The sequence below is a fragment of the Anomalospiza imberbis genome, chromosome 7 (genome assembly GCF_031753505.1).
Source record: "Anomalospiza imberbis isolate Cuckoo-Finch-1a 21T00152 chromosome 7, ASM3175350v1, whole genome shotgun sequence".
Lineage (NCBI taxonomy): Eukaryota > Metazoa > Chordata > Aves > Passeriformes > Viduidae > Anomalospiza > Anomalospiza imberbis.
In genome coordinates, this window is record NC_089687.1 from 12,670,579 (window position 1) to 12,685,109 (window position 14,531).

Consider the following 14,531-nt stretch of genomic DNA (forward strand, 5'->3'; position numbering starts at 1 on the left):
AGTTATTTTTAAGTGGAAGGACTCTAGGGGGCATTAGAAGAGCTCCCTGAAAATGCCACCATCATCTTCCATGTGGGATCCTATAGCATTAGTAGTGTATAATTAAAACTATTAAGCCAGCAGTCAGGCTAGTCAGGGATTCTGGTAGGGAAGTGGTTAAAGGAGTGATGGTGAAATGGGGCGGTTGCAAAGATCAGACAATTTCTGATTTACTAGAGGTTTTTGAAGCAGAACAAATGAAATGCCTACAGGGAGATCTTCCTCCAGAAGGCAGAGGCAAGTCTCAAGGACCAGAATTTGAAGTGGATGGCTTCAGTTGCTGCAGTTCTGTTCAGCCAGCACTGGGAGAAATGCTGTGATGGTCGGGAGCCACATCTCAGCTGACACAGCACGTTGCTACTTCACTGAAGTGTATGGCCCATATCCTACCTAAGGGTCCGTGAGAGACACTTCTTTCCAATATCCCCCTGCTTAATCCATCCCCAGCATCTGTCACCACACCAAAGGGGACAGAGGCAGCAGAGCCAGCATTACCCGGAGCAGCTTGCTGAGCCAGCCGCAGGCTTTTGCCATCTTCTGGCTGTGATGAAGACTGGACAAATTAAGAACATGTTTCCATTAGCCTCATTCACCTGAAAAATAATCAGCGGCCAACTCACTTCTAAAAAGTGGCCTGGAAAAGGGTCAAGAAATGAAATCTGGTGGCAAATTGACAAGTATGGACAACTAAGTTTGTGATGATCCATCATCTTGGATGGATCCTCAGTATCCAATACCAGGATTTTCTGTGCTCAGACACATAAATCTCAGGCATTCATTCTCTGCCAATATTTTAAGTCATGCCCACAAAGCATATTTGAATAGGATTCAAGCTGATGAAAAGCAAGTTGCTACTTTTAAACAGATTTGGTGACCATGTGAATGGAACCAATGGATTCGATCCAGCAGATGACATACCATTAAAGACAAATTTGCTACTGCAGTTCTTACTGCCAGGAAAGGTGTGAAAGAACACGTGGCCCCTCCAGGATGTGCATAGCCATATTTCTGGTGCTACAGATGGCAGTTTGAATGCTTGCAGGTTTTTGCCTTGTCTTTTCATAAGGCATATTTAGTCCTTGCTGTTTTCAGGGAGACATTTTAGATACAGTCAGCTTATGAAGAGACCCATCCCACTTGAATAATTTTAAAAACACCTCTTCCTTACAAGTCACCAACTTGGCGAAGGAGGGAGAAGAAGAAACATTGAGCCAAGCTCCATAAACAGATTTTGTTTCCTGTGTGTGTGAGATGAGCCTGGGAAAAGCAAAACAATTAATCTACCCACGAGTGGCTTTGCAGGGAAAGGTTAAGGAATAACAGAGTGATTTAGATCACACCACTTTACATGCATTTATGAGGGAGAAATTCAACACCCAAATAACAAATTCAGTTCAGATTTTACTTCCTTTCTCCCTCCCCCTCCACCCCCCTCCCCCAAAAATGACATACCCTTCCATTTGTAAATTATTTTAATTTAAATACTTCCAGGTTAACAAAATGTCTTAAGTTTGACATGTCCAAAGTTACAAAACAGAAACAAAACCTCTTGACAAAGGGTAAGAAAAAAAAATATAATCCAAGCCCAAACCTCCTTTCCTAAACTGGAGTTTATGGTCTGTGAGCTGGCAACCCTCCAGAGTCTGACACAATGTCTGGAGCACCCAGAGCAGCTGGAATTAATTTTCTTCCTCCAAATCTATGCACTTTCATATGAAGTTGTGTTTTGGCACTGCCGCCCAAGAGAGAGTCCAGTGCAAAAAATCTAAGCCTGGCCGTTGTTTCTTTGCAACCCAACACTTTCTGAGCAAACAACAAAAAGGAAGAAGAGGACAAAAAAATTAAGAGAAAGAAAAACCCCTTCCCTTCCCCCACACATACACAGAAAACTGTACCAAACAGGGGGGCTATTCAAGGCTGTTCAGAAATGGGTCACAAAGAGAAATGTTTGCAGATAAAACCAACACTTTTTTTTTAAACTTCTGCCTTTTTCTTTGTTTTTATAAACATCATGGAGGCCCCTGGAAGATGCTGGGGATGTTTGAGAGTTGAGGTCCTGCTGATCCCTTCTGCCTCCCATTTGCAGAGCTCCCACGCTGGCCGCGATGTGCAGCCCCTCTCCGGGGGTCCGGACCCTTTGAGCCTCCTGCTCCAAGTCTGAGCCGCCGTAGGGAGCCCGGGGGACCACGGGGCCATGTGGGCATCAGCATCGAGCTGCGGCTCCTTGCCCGGGCTGGCAGTGGGTCAGGAGGGAGGAGGGAGGCATCCAAGGCACTCCCAGGGTGTCCCGTCACAAAATCACACACTGGAGTTTATGGGAGCCCGTGGCTCTGTCCCCTCGCCATTTGGTCTTTTTCTTCTTCTTCTGGCTTTTCTCTGGGATCTGTTGCCTGTTTTGGGAGACAGAGAAGAAAACAGGCAGGTGAGGCATAAGGCTGGGCTGGATCCAGAGCCCTGGGCAGCCTGTAGAGCAGCATCTTGGTGTGCATGTGCGTATTTGCATACGGATCTCCATATACCCTTCCAGCACTGCATGGCTTTTCATGGCACACAGCTGAGAAGGCCTTGGCCTGCATTCTTCAGGAAGGAGGAAAGAAGCCATTAAGGCTAATAGCAGGGACGTATGTCCTGCCAGGGCACTATGCCTCCAGCTGCCCATGGTGAACTGCTGCCTCCTCCCATGCCATGGGGGCTGCTCTGGGAAACAGGGATGCTCTAAGCCATGCAACCATCCATTACACTGCTGACACTCAGTAGGGAAGAGGATGAGAGAGATACAGAGAGAACAGAGAAATACACTCTTCTGCCTTTCAGCTGGCATTGCCCTTAGCCAGCTGCACTGAGGCAGACTTGGTGACGGAGGGGAGCTAAAAAATAATAAACCAAAAATTGAGTTTGCTGCCAAAGGGGCTCTGGCTTCCTCTGAAGTTGTGAAGAGCACCGATGCACAGAGAATGAGCTGACCCCAGAAAGATGTCCCTGGCTGTCTGAAGTCACAGCCACTAGGAACACACAGCTGAGCGCCCTCCTGCAGTATTCCCTGGTGTTGTGAGCAGCCTCTGAAGCATTCTGTTGAGGGCTTCTCCCTGTCCAGTAAGGTGAGGCACTGCCCAAATGCGTGTTTGCAGCTGCACCCAACTGCAGCAGCTACTCTGGCAGCCCAGCAGTGCAAATCCAGTGAAGGCTCTGTAGCTCAAACACCTGACGGGCAGCCTGCAGATGTAGATTTTAGTGCAAGATAAAACATACAGACACCAGCAGCTTCTGTAAATTCAAACCTGAGTCTGAGCAGTTCAAAAGCAGCCTGTTTGTCATGTCATATGCCAGGCATTAAACCAAGTGTTCATACCAAGTAATCCAGACCAGGATGAGACATCACTGGGGCATAAATCACTATGCCTTTAGCTGGTGTTTCTCTTACAGACTCAGCTTCCAAATTCTTGCAACCATCTGAAAAACTCAGCCTTGACTAGTAAGACTTTTTCTCAGTGAATCTGAAGGCTGGAAGCATGAAAAACATAAAACTGTAAAGCTCAAAACTACAAAGATGAAATTCAGAAAATACTTTAAATCTGGATAAACACTAAGTGACCCCAAGCTGTTCACACTCTTCTGGATCTGTTTTTGAGATCCAGAAACCAAACCCTGGGCATCCTCAAGGCTTCTGCTGTGACAGTTCCTGTGTGTGCACTGCTGCAGCATAAAAGGGGCATCAAGAAATTTAAACCATCTATTGAGTGGACTCAATCACCCCACTTCTTTCTGCATTACTTCCAGACAACAGTTTCTTGCATGAAGCTACATAAACTGGGAATCAGCCAAGTGCAAGGAGCACAAACAGTGCAACCTGAACAAGCATCCTCACCCTGAGAGCTTACAAGGGCTCTGAGGAAGCCCTTCATTTGCAAAGCACTTTGTCAATGACAGTAACCAGGGAACTGAAATTTACATTTTATTTGAAAAAGCTTACTTGAAAACCAGAAAAACAATACTTGATGGGTGATGCTACCCTCGACTGTGGACAGTTTGTAATGTCCAAAAACCAAGCAAAGCTGCTTTGTTGCCAATGACCAGCCAGATCACACAGCATCTCCCTGCTGACTTAACCTGAGTTCCAGCTCTTGTGAACATTTCTGGTGCCCTTGACATCACAGGCTGGCAAGGATTTTCACAGTAGCTACTCAGGAAACTGAGGTGAACCACTTATTTTTGAGGTTATGGAGTGCATTTTCAGGGCTTCAAATTAGTAATGCCTCATTACAATACCCCTTTCAGCCTGCCTGGAGCTGTATGACATGGAGAAAGCAAACAAAGCCTTTCCATCTTATTTTTGGCTGCTTTCCTTTCCTGCAGAGCAGAGTAGATGGTGGCAAGAGCTTGCTGCAACACAGAAGTAATATCTAGGCAGCTAATACTGAGTTAGAGAACAGTTGGGAAAGAGCTTGGGAAACTTCCAGCTCAGTTCTCCAAAGACTTTCTGCCCTCTGCTTTTGAGACATGAGGGAAGAGTGGGCAGTACCATCTGGTTTTGATGGAGGCTGGCTTGAGGCTCTGCTAGGATATTCACAAGTACAGATATGCTGTGAATAAATGCCTTGTGGTTTAATTGCCGGGCGAGGCACTTTGACTGCACGGCAGGGAGGAGCGTGATTTCAGCTCAGCGCCCTCCCAAAACATGAAAAATGAGGGCCCAGAAAATCTGGCAGACAACTAGTGCCAGAAAAACAAATCTTCTCAGAGAGAGCTGAGGTTATCAGCCGAGATGCTGGGATGTGTGTGCAGCTCTTTTCCTGCAGGAGAGCCGAGCTTTGGGAAGGCAGTCCCTCCCTGCTGGAAGCCGGAGCAGGGGTTTGCCCAGAGACCGCGCGTTTGCCAAAAGGCAGCTCATGCCAAAAACTGGGAACAAACCTCTGCAGTCTGAGGAAACCTGGGGCTTAGCCATTAGGTCATGCAGTTTCTCATACAAAATGGCTTAATTTTTTCCATTAGTGAGCAGAAAATGTTAGAAGTCACTACAATTAGAATTTTGTAGAATTTTTTGCCAGTCCTTTTTAACTTCTAGCAAGGCAAGACCTTGAGAGGACAAAACTATGAAAACCCAAATTACTCGTCCAGAGCTTTCAATGCTAGCCTTTTAGAGCTGATCATTGTAGTAGGCTTTGCACTGTTCATTGAATAAAAAAATTTCACTATGGCCACAGTTATTTCTTCCTGGGCTTGGTACTGATGTCCTGCATGGGTAGCTAAGTGCTAGTAACATACCTAAGCAGATACAGGACTAGAAAGTTAATAAACATCAGAAATATCCTATCCCCAAGAAAACCTGCTCCCCAAAAAATTGGCTCCTGACTCTCTGGGCCATGACTCCTGCACATCCCATCCATGGGCAGTGAGGAAAGGAGGAGTTTGCAGCTTACCTTATTACTCTCACGAGATCATGGAAGGCCTTGTCCACGTTCAGAGGTGGGTCCTTGGCACTCGTTTCTATATAAGGAATCTGGAGGAGAGAAGTGTATCATGAAAGAGATCAGTGATAACACCAGTTTCAAAATGAAAAGCCTAAAGGCTGGAGAAATGGGCTGCTAATACCATGGAAATACAGGTAAACAAAATGTTGCCATGACAGACACTGCTATCAACACCCTCACACTTGCAGCAAGGTCAGCGGCTGCTCACAAAAGGTCTGAAATAAGCACCAGGCTAAACAGCTGCTATGGAGCTCTGGGTCTGGGGGAGAATAATCCCAGACTTCATGTCATCAGATGTTCTCTCCCCCTGAGCTGTGCTCACAGACATGAAAATAGCTGAAGGTTGTTGAAAGACCAGCACTTGCCAAAAATTCTTGCTTGCCACATTTTATTGGGACTACTGCATGAATATTTCATGACTACAATTCCCCTTCAGTGTAAAATGATCTTCCCCTTCAAAGTCTGACAGCCAGATGGGGCCTCCTAGAGTGCTTGTCCAGCACACTGGCAGATTTATAAAACTGCCTGTGATAAGGTATTTTCATGCATGGCCTTTTCCAAGGCGTTCGTATACAGATGGACACAACATGCTGTGCTGCAGTTTAGGTGTCCTGGCTCTGATAGAAACCAGAGTCCGTGGGGAGCTGGGGGAGTGAACCTGCCCTGCCAAACTCCCATCGAGGTTTGCTCAGAAACCACCACACAGCTTGTCCTTTAGGCACAGCAAGCTGCCAAGAGGTCTCAGGCTTGTTTGCCTTTAACCTCTCCTTCAGTTCCACCTCCTAAGGGAGTTGTTGTCTCCCTCTGGGTATTCAGGGCTGCTGGCATTTAGAGGTGGTTAGTGGAGCAGCATGTGATCTACACCCATCTAAGACCAATTTCTCAGGCTAAACTAACAGCATGAATAATGCAGAGCTAAGATGGTGGGCCAGATTTATATAGGCTTAACAACCCTGTTAACTTCATTATCTTTAACAAGCTCAGGCACCTGGATATACCTCCTAAAGCCTGACTCTGCCTTTTCACTCCAGGGAGGTGCACTTTCTTCCCTCATCCTGAACACTTCTCACCACTTTCAGACACCTTGTACGTAAGTCTTAGTGACGGCCACAGCTCTGCTACAGCCTTATGCACAGCACAGGTTCTGGTTTCAGTGAAGATTTGGCCCTACTGAAATGAAACTGCATAGCTGCTACTTTGTAGTAGTCAAAAATGTATATACAAATGTTTAATTGTAAGCTTTAATTCAGCTCCTAATGAGCACAGCTTTCGATTCTGAATGCCTGTAATAGGACTTTCAATAACCCATTAAACAATCCCACAAACTTACGTTATGTTTTGTTGCCATTTCTCTCCCCTGTTCTCTTGTAATTTTCCGTAAGTGCATTAGATCAACTTTGTTTGCAACCAAAATCATTGGAAAAGACTCCCTGGAAAAAATCAAAACCACCACCCAATTATTAGCAGACTACAACAAAAATTATGAGCATAAATTTCACTTTTTGATGCTGACATCATCTAACATTTTCAGCTACAGACATACCACATATGTGTAAAGAAATAAAAACAAAACCCTCAGGCTATACATATGTTCATATTGTAAAAATGTACTTGACAAGCTGCATGCATGCACACATTCCTTGTTATTTGTAGGGACTTCAGGAACTTACTGTCACCATTTTTGCAATGCCTGATGATAACTAAGCCTGCAGATCGAACTAGGTGAAGAAAGATCTAGAGAATTAGACAGAAAATCAACTGAGACATAAAGACAGATCTTGGACAGGAGACTGGGACTCTTGTAGCAGTTAAGGCATCTCAGTAACTGCATATCTTGGCAAGATACTGAGGGATGATGGAAGAATTGGAATAATTTCATTCCTGGTCATCCACTGAGAGCAACTGTGGGGAAAGCAAGATAGACTCTGGGAGCTGGTGCTAAGAGGGGCATCAAATGGTGGAGAAAATGAGTGGGAGCAAAGAGATGCCCTTCAGCTATTACCCCAAGACAAACTGGGCTTGGCAGTGGTAGCTGGAAGGAGGCTGGAAGGAACCAAAGAGATTTGTTAAGCTTCCAGTGCCATTACCTACCTTCTCCTGCTTCCAATCCCAGGAAAAAAATACCAAACCCATCTTCCTCCGTAATAATACACAGTCTTTCCTTAACTACCAGGCATGTAAGTGCCTGCCTTCAGCCACCACCTGAGAAGAGGTCCATCTATCCACAGCATGTCCTGTGCAAGACTCTCCCCCTCTCCCCTTGCAGAAACAGCGATAAACAGAACCACGGCTGGGAGCCATGGGAGGTGTTGGCAGTGCCACTCTCTCCTCTGGCTTCATGAAACAGAGCAATCAGCTGCTACAGGGCCTCTTAGCCACTGCTGGGAGGGAGGAGGTCCCTTCTGATCACTGACAGTTACTGCAGTATTGTTGTCTTATATTTAACCTTAAGCCCTCCTAAATGATCCCAGTGTTCTCTGCTGTAACAGACCAGATTTTACTGGGGTAAGGAGCAGCTGGCCATACTCATTTCTGTATAAAACACTTCTCTGGTAACTCTGGATTTTTAAACATTGTTTCTGGGTCATTTTTCATCAAGATGATAAGAGCTCCATCTTCCCTCTGGCATGTTGCCCCATTGCTCTGGCTGGAAAAATACTGTACTGCACTCTGCATTTTAAATGAGTCTTAGAGTTATTCATTCTGATAATGTGACTGTGATTTAATGTTAATACTTGAGCATTGATATATCTTGACTCTGATCCTTCTGGAGCAAAATATTTGCTTGTCTGGATTATTTGATTGCTTTTTGGCTTGCAGCACATTGATTAGAAAGGGATTACTTTTGGATGGTATCTCATTTGCCTTGTTTACATCAGGCATAAAACTCTATGGGGACTTTGTTCCCTATTGTAAGCTGTACAACTGCTAGCTGGACAAAGCTGCTACAGTTGGAAATTTTACTATAATGAAAGCTGCGGAAAGAAATGGGAGGAAGGCTTTGAACAGCCCTGCTAACACAGCAGCCTGCAATTCTTTTGGATTTTAAGTTGCCAAAACTGCCTGTCAGACTGAAAACCAGAGTGCTGCTCTGCTCTCAGCTACCTGAGGGTTTAGCAGGAGGGTTTTGTTACTCATGCTGCACCCACTGCTGTGATTTTCTGCCCAAGCTCAGGTTTTGGATGAAGCATTAATACGCTCCTCACGCTCGGAGTGGCGCTGAGCCGGGAAACACAAACAACCTCACCAGCCTGTTTCACTTCCTGCCTCTCACGCTGCTGCAGCATTTGCACGGCAGCGTACAGAGGGTAAAAGTTTCAGTCCAGAGCAAATAGTGAACACCGTATCTTATTTTCACCAAGTTAAATTAGATAAAATCAGCATCAGATTGGGGCAGGTTACAGGAAATTCTGTCCTGTCTCCAGCTTTTAGAAACAGATTTACTTTGCCCCAAGCTAAGCCAGTCAGTGCTTAGACTGCTGTGATCTGAGAGGCTGAGGGACTGACATTCTTCTTCATTTAAATGAAATCAGAAGGTGGTTTTTCCTTTACTTTTCACTCTTGTGGGCTACACTTTAGATGCTTTACTGGAAGAGCTGTCAGCTGTGAACCTCACATGATAGGAGTCCACCCTTCCTGTGGGGAAGTTATTCAGAGCTGTGAAAGGAAGCCAGCAACAAGGCCCAAACCCTCTGGTGACTTTTCTTGATGACTTCCATAATTAAAAGTCATTATGAACGGAAGAACTAAGTGTTTCAGAGCTGCAGACATATAAGGGCTTAATTCACACCCCACCCAGTGAGAATGGATTCACTGCCTCTTGAACCAGGGTGGGAAGAGGGAGTTATCTTGGAGATAAACCAGCAGCTTCCCCTCACTGTGCCAGGACACATTTATTTACCATGATTAAACTCCCAGTGCTACCTTCTCCCCTGCACATGCAAGGAGGAGAGAGGTGACCTCTCCTGCTGTCTTTCCCAGGCACAGACAGATGTTTTATTCTGTGTAATTGTTTGCTGCAGAGCACAGTGCATTAACTGTATAACATCCCTGGTAAGAAATACAGTTCCTTCCAGCACGAGTTTTTCTCCTTCAAGACACTTGTTCACACCCCCAAATAATGCAGGGCCTTCGAAGGTGTGTTTGGCACAAGCCAAGGAAAGGAAGATGGTACCAGGACACACAAAATAATTAGGGCTAAATGCTTGCTGACTCCCTGCTGGTGATCCCGAAGTGCCTGCACTGTGCACAGAGCATCCTTCTTCCTCTTCAGAGCTGAGCTGGTTACCCTCAGGAGTGTCTGATCTCTTTTCTCACCCTGCTCTGCCAGGCCATTCAGGCAGAAGTTTCTCCCTTCCAGACACATTTTCACTCCATTGTAACACTACTGACCCTTTCCACCATGAGAGCGCTTCATGCTAATCAAAGTAAACCACTTCTTATTCACACATAAGGATTTGTCTCAGGACACCCAGAAGGCAGAAGCTGTGGTCAGAGGTGCAGCCATGCCCCCAGGACGGTCAGCAGCGTGCAGGAGCCTGGCGGGTCAGGCAGTGTTGGCCCCGTGGCACCCACCTGTCCTTGACTCTGAGGATCAGCTGGTGGAACCGGTCCACGTGCTCGAAACTGGCCTTGTCTGTCACCGAGTAGACGATGAGGAAACCATCTCCAGTCCTCATGTACTGCTCCCGCATTGCACTGAACTCCTCTTGGCCTGCAGTATCCAGAACTAGGACAGAAGAGACAAAGGTTTTTAATTACTGTAGCTGCTGGCACCACTATGTGGCCTTTCTGCCTCTGCTGGGCTTCCTCAAAGACTGTAAGATGTGATGAAATCAAGTTGGATTGACAAGGGGTTTCTGTCCCAGACATCACTCATCCTTGTATGCCTAAGTTGGGAGCAGGAGAAGATGACTATGTGGATTTCATTTTCCTTTTCCAGTACCAATATAGATCACTGAATTTGGTAGAGTTGCTCCTCTGGTAAGATACAGCTCAAAGGATTTCACAACCCTCTCAACTTTTCCCTCTCCCAGAAAAGAAAACCCAAGATTGGAAGATAAGCTAAAAGCCAGTTTAAATGTCAGGGATAACCTACAAAATTCATGGTGAAGCAGAGTTGTGAGACAACCCAAAGTAAAAGGTACAAGCATTTTCCTTTTCTCGACGCCTGGATATTATTTCTAGACAATTTTGTCCTTTCAGAGTGAGCCTTGGGGAACTGCCCTTAAATATTTAGTCTCAAATGGTGTGCTGATATTAAGGAGGTACCTAAAACAGATGGAAAAGCTTTAAGTACCTTGCACATCCAATACAGTGATCACATTTCAGTGAATTAATCCATGCTGAAATCCCCTAAAACACCTCACTTGTGACAGCCACCCAGATGCTGTTCCCCACTAGATTAAACTTAATGGCTGTCATGGCTCTCATCATAACTCACTGGTTCTCCATGGATCTGTCTTGTAGGGGGTCCCATCACTTGTGGAACAAGCTACCCCAGCCTTCTGGGTAAACACCACATACTGATACACGTCAGTGCTAGTTCCTGAGCCCCAGCTTTGTGCACAGCCAGGATTTTGACTGGCAGGAGGAGGGTACAAGAGGAGTTCATCAGTTTAGGCGATGCCAGTACAAACATGGGGTGCACTCGAAGGGCATCAGCTGCTCAGAAGTACTAATCCTAATGCATCGTTGCACCCCAGAAGCAAATGTGGGACCTTCATGATGACTGGAGCATTTTCACATCCCAGTCAACCGGGCTGGGTGGGAAAATTGTTCTGCCTCTGCTGTACAGCTGTGGTGTAAACATCTGCTGCCCACAAGTGAAGGGGAAAGCCCAGCGTAGCCATGGATGGAGACAGTGGCAGGAGCATACTGCTGACAGAGCAGCAGGGCTTGATACAGGTTTGTCTAGTCTGAACCGACCCACAGACCCAGCAAGGTGTTCCCTGTAGGGGAAGTGCTCAGGCTGCCCCAGCTTCCAGATGGGGCCATGATAAAGACCACTTTGCTGCATCAGCACAGGTGGACATGCTGCACATCACAGCACACTTCACAAGCCAGCCACACACCTCCACTCCATGTCTGGCGGAGAGACAGCTACACTGGAAGACCTGGAGACCTTCCTTGGTGCTGGCAGGCCCTTTAAAGCCTCAGCCTCATTTGTTCTCCTGCCTTAACTGGTGCTGAATGTCTATTTTCATGAGCTCTTAAGGTAAAAAGAGCTTCCAGGCTCTTGCAAAGACCCTGAGATTTAGGCTTGTTTGCCAAGATTGTTGGAAAGTCACCTGAATCCCTTCATAGCCTTTTATCCTGCTCCTCCCCTCTAAATCTAGAAAACAAGAGTCTCAGCTCAAAGACCTTTCAGCTATTCTTAAGGACTGTACAAAGAAAAAGAAAAAAAAAAAAAAAGGAAATAGAAAATCCAAAGAGACTGCATGTGCTGGTAAATTTCTATGCCCTGGGCAGAACTGCTACTTGGAATAAGGCCAGGACTCTGGAGCTGGGACAGAAAAGTAAATTAATCTCTCCTACCTGCCCAACCTGTACAGAGAGGCTGGGCTGCCCTCATCTGACTCCTGCAGCAGCTAGACATGGTGTCAGGGCAGGGCTGAGAGCTGACAACCAGCACACAAACCCAACTTGTGGTGGAGTGGGAGAGCTCACCACTGAGAGCCGAGCCCTCCTGCCCTCCCTCCCCCTGAGACAGGGCAGGTGTCCCAGCACAAGATGTGGGCAGGAAGGTGGAGATGGATGTGCTGTATCCTGCATGGTAATTTGCTTAGGGACTTCCCCTTGCTCTGGCACATTTGCAAACTTCTCTTGAAACACATAAGAAGCATCCAGCACTGCCTTTGCACCCATCAACCCATCACCAGCTGCTGCCCCTCCAAAGCTCTGCATTCCCTGGGAAAGGGGGCAAGCCCTGATGGGGGCTGTGGGGCTACCCCAGTGCATGGGGCTCTCCTACCTTGCTTGGATCTTGGCCATCACACTAAACACAGGCAGAGCTGCTGTGTCAGCAGCTGCTAGTTAAAGGGAATTCACTTGCAGCATTGATAAAAAGGTGAGCAAGTCCAGGCAGCATTTAAAATGGCAATTTGAAAGTGTAAGTAAAAGACACACAGCGGTGAAGGTTAAGGTTATTCATACAAAATTAAGCATTGTGTAGATGACCAGAGAAAGTCCTTGTTTTAACTTTAAATGTCCTCTTCATCAAGGCAAACCCCCAGGCTAACATTTCTGTGCTTTGTGAATTGTAAACAACAGAGGAGAGGGATCAGGATCCTTTGTAGGCAGGAAAGGACCCCATCCTGAAAAGCATCAGCACTGAAAAGGGGCCAGATGTAAGTGGCTTTGCTTGTGGTATCTTGTGGCTTAAAAGCTCCAAGAAAACTCCTACCCATAGAAATGGAAAGTAGCAAGGAGGGGGTAACTCAGAAGGTGATTGGCTTCCCAAAGGGATGAGAAGATTTTGCACGTTAGCCAGCATTCACCTTCTTTTAAAATTCCTGTTTCCACAGACAGGATGCCAGAAGTAGTGAGTAGTGAACTGTGAGCTGGTACACTTTAAACCACCAGCTGCCCCACTGGCAGCACATAAATGCCAGCATGGAAACAAGAACCAAAGCACAGTGGGTTTCTCCTACCTCATTCTTCCAAAAACTGAAATCAGACTTATAGGTGGCACAGTGCATTGTCAGGAACTTCCAACAGAAAACTTGGATAAGTTCTCACAAATTTGACCAAAGAAGCAAGGAGCTTTATGAAAGCATTTGGGTAAGCTGAAGGAGAGGGAAGCCAAGGATGATGTATGATGCAGGAACAGACATCCAAAGAGGGCAAAGCCATTTAGAGCTATCATGAGACCATGAGAGTCTGCTGGAGACTAAACTAAGAGCAATTAGGCTGTGAGAGCCCAGCAGGGAGGTCTCCTGCTTTGCAGGTAAGAGGTTGCTGAGTGAAGAAATGGCCTTTTCGACTTTCTAGTGGATGTGACCCCCAGCTGCTGTGATGAACTCCTTGCTAATTGAATCCTGCCCCTTTAGAGCTCTCCACACCATTTTCCTGGGAATCCTGATGGGTTATGCAAGAGTGCAGCTGCCTAGAGAGCACTTCTGAGAAAGCACAGGAGGCCAGGAATACATGGGAATTTGTGGTCCAAAATAGAAGTCCTTGGTGCTTCAAGGTGTACCATGTGGCAATGTCTCTGCAACTGACAGCGCTCCAAGTGCCCATCCAGAGACAAAGGCACGTGGTGAATCTAAACCAAGGACAGAGACACACTGTGAACTCTAAGGCAGCAGTGGCATTGCTTTTTCTGGAGCCTAGGCTGGATTCAGTTCAAACACAGCATTCCCAGCCTTCAAGGAGCCCAGATCTGGTTGTACAGGTGAGTTCTCTTTTCATATCTAGGCAAAATTTCCTCCTACATCTTAGCCTTTAGACTGTCAGGTAACTGGGTGTATAGATCACCTCAAGAGAGCTTCTCCACTGTCCATGGCATCTAGAGGGGATAAAGATGAACTGACAGGCACGTCAACCCATTTTCTGTCCTTCAGCCTTTGGGTTTCACTGCCCTGCAGCTTGGTACCTAAGCTCATGGGAAAATTTAGCTTGAATTGCCAAGTCAAACTAACGAGCCTCAGGCTGAGGAAAGCCACCTCCACAGTCTCTGTCTTCTCCCATCAGCAGCACCATGGGAGAGGGCACTCCTATCAGCCACTGGCTATGGCTGAGGAATTGGTATTCTGGGCACTGCACAGATGGGGTACTGGGGTCACAGCTCCTATTCTGTATCCCTGCACTCCAAATCACCTTGAAGAGATATGAGGTGCCCTTGCCATGTGCAAAGCAAGACAGATGCTTCACTCGATCACTCTGATGCTTCTGCTCCTTCTCAGACACAGCCATGCTGCCCCTGGCATGACAACTTTCCTCAGAAAAAACACATGATAAGAAAACACTGGGGCTTTTATGAACATTTCTTCTGTGCCCTAGCTAAATACACAGATGTTATAA

General features: G+C 46.3%; 1 protein-coding gene across 3 annotated transcripts in view; it reads right to left on the reverse strand.

Annotated features, from left to right (window-relative positions):
• Nucleotides 1–2,028: 2,028 nt before the first annotated feature.
• The window catches only part of MRAS (muscle RAS oncogene homolog), a 37,970-nt gene continuing 25,467 nt past the window's right edge, over nucleotides 2,029–14,531 (reverse strand). For all 3 annotated transcript variants that reach the window (XM_068195455.1, XM_068195456.1, XM_068195454.1), the window contains 4 exons: nucleotides 10,083–10,236; nucleotides 6,838–6,937; nucleotides 5,457–5,536; nucleotides 2,029–2,429 (listed from right to left, as the gene is read on the reverse strand). In XM_068195455.1, the coding sequence (XP_068051556.1) occupies nucleotides 2,330–2,429; nucleotides 5,457–5,536; nucleotides 6,838–6,937; nucleotides 10,083–10,236 (434 nt within the window). In that variant the 3' untranslated portion in view covers nucleotides 2,029–2,329. The remainder of the gene's footprint in view (nucleotides 2,430–5,456; nucleotides 5,537–6,837; nucleotides 6,938–10,082; nucleotides 10,237–14,531) is intronic.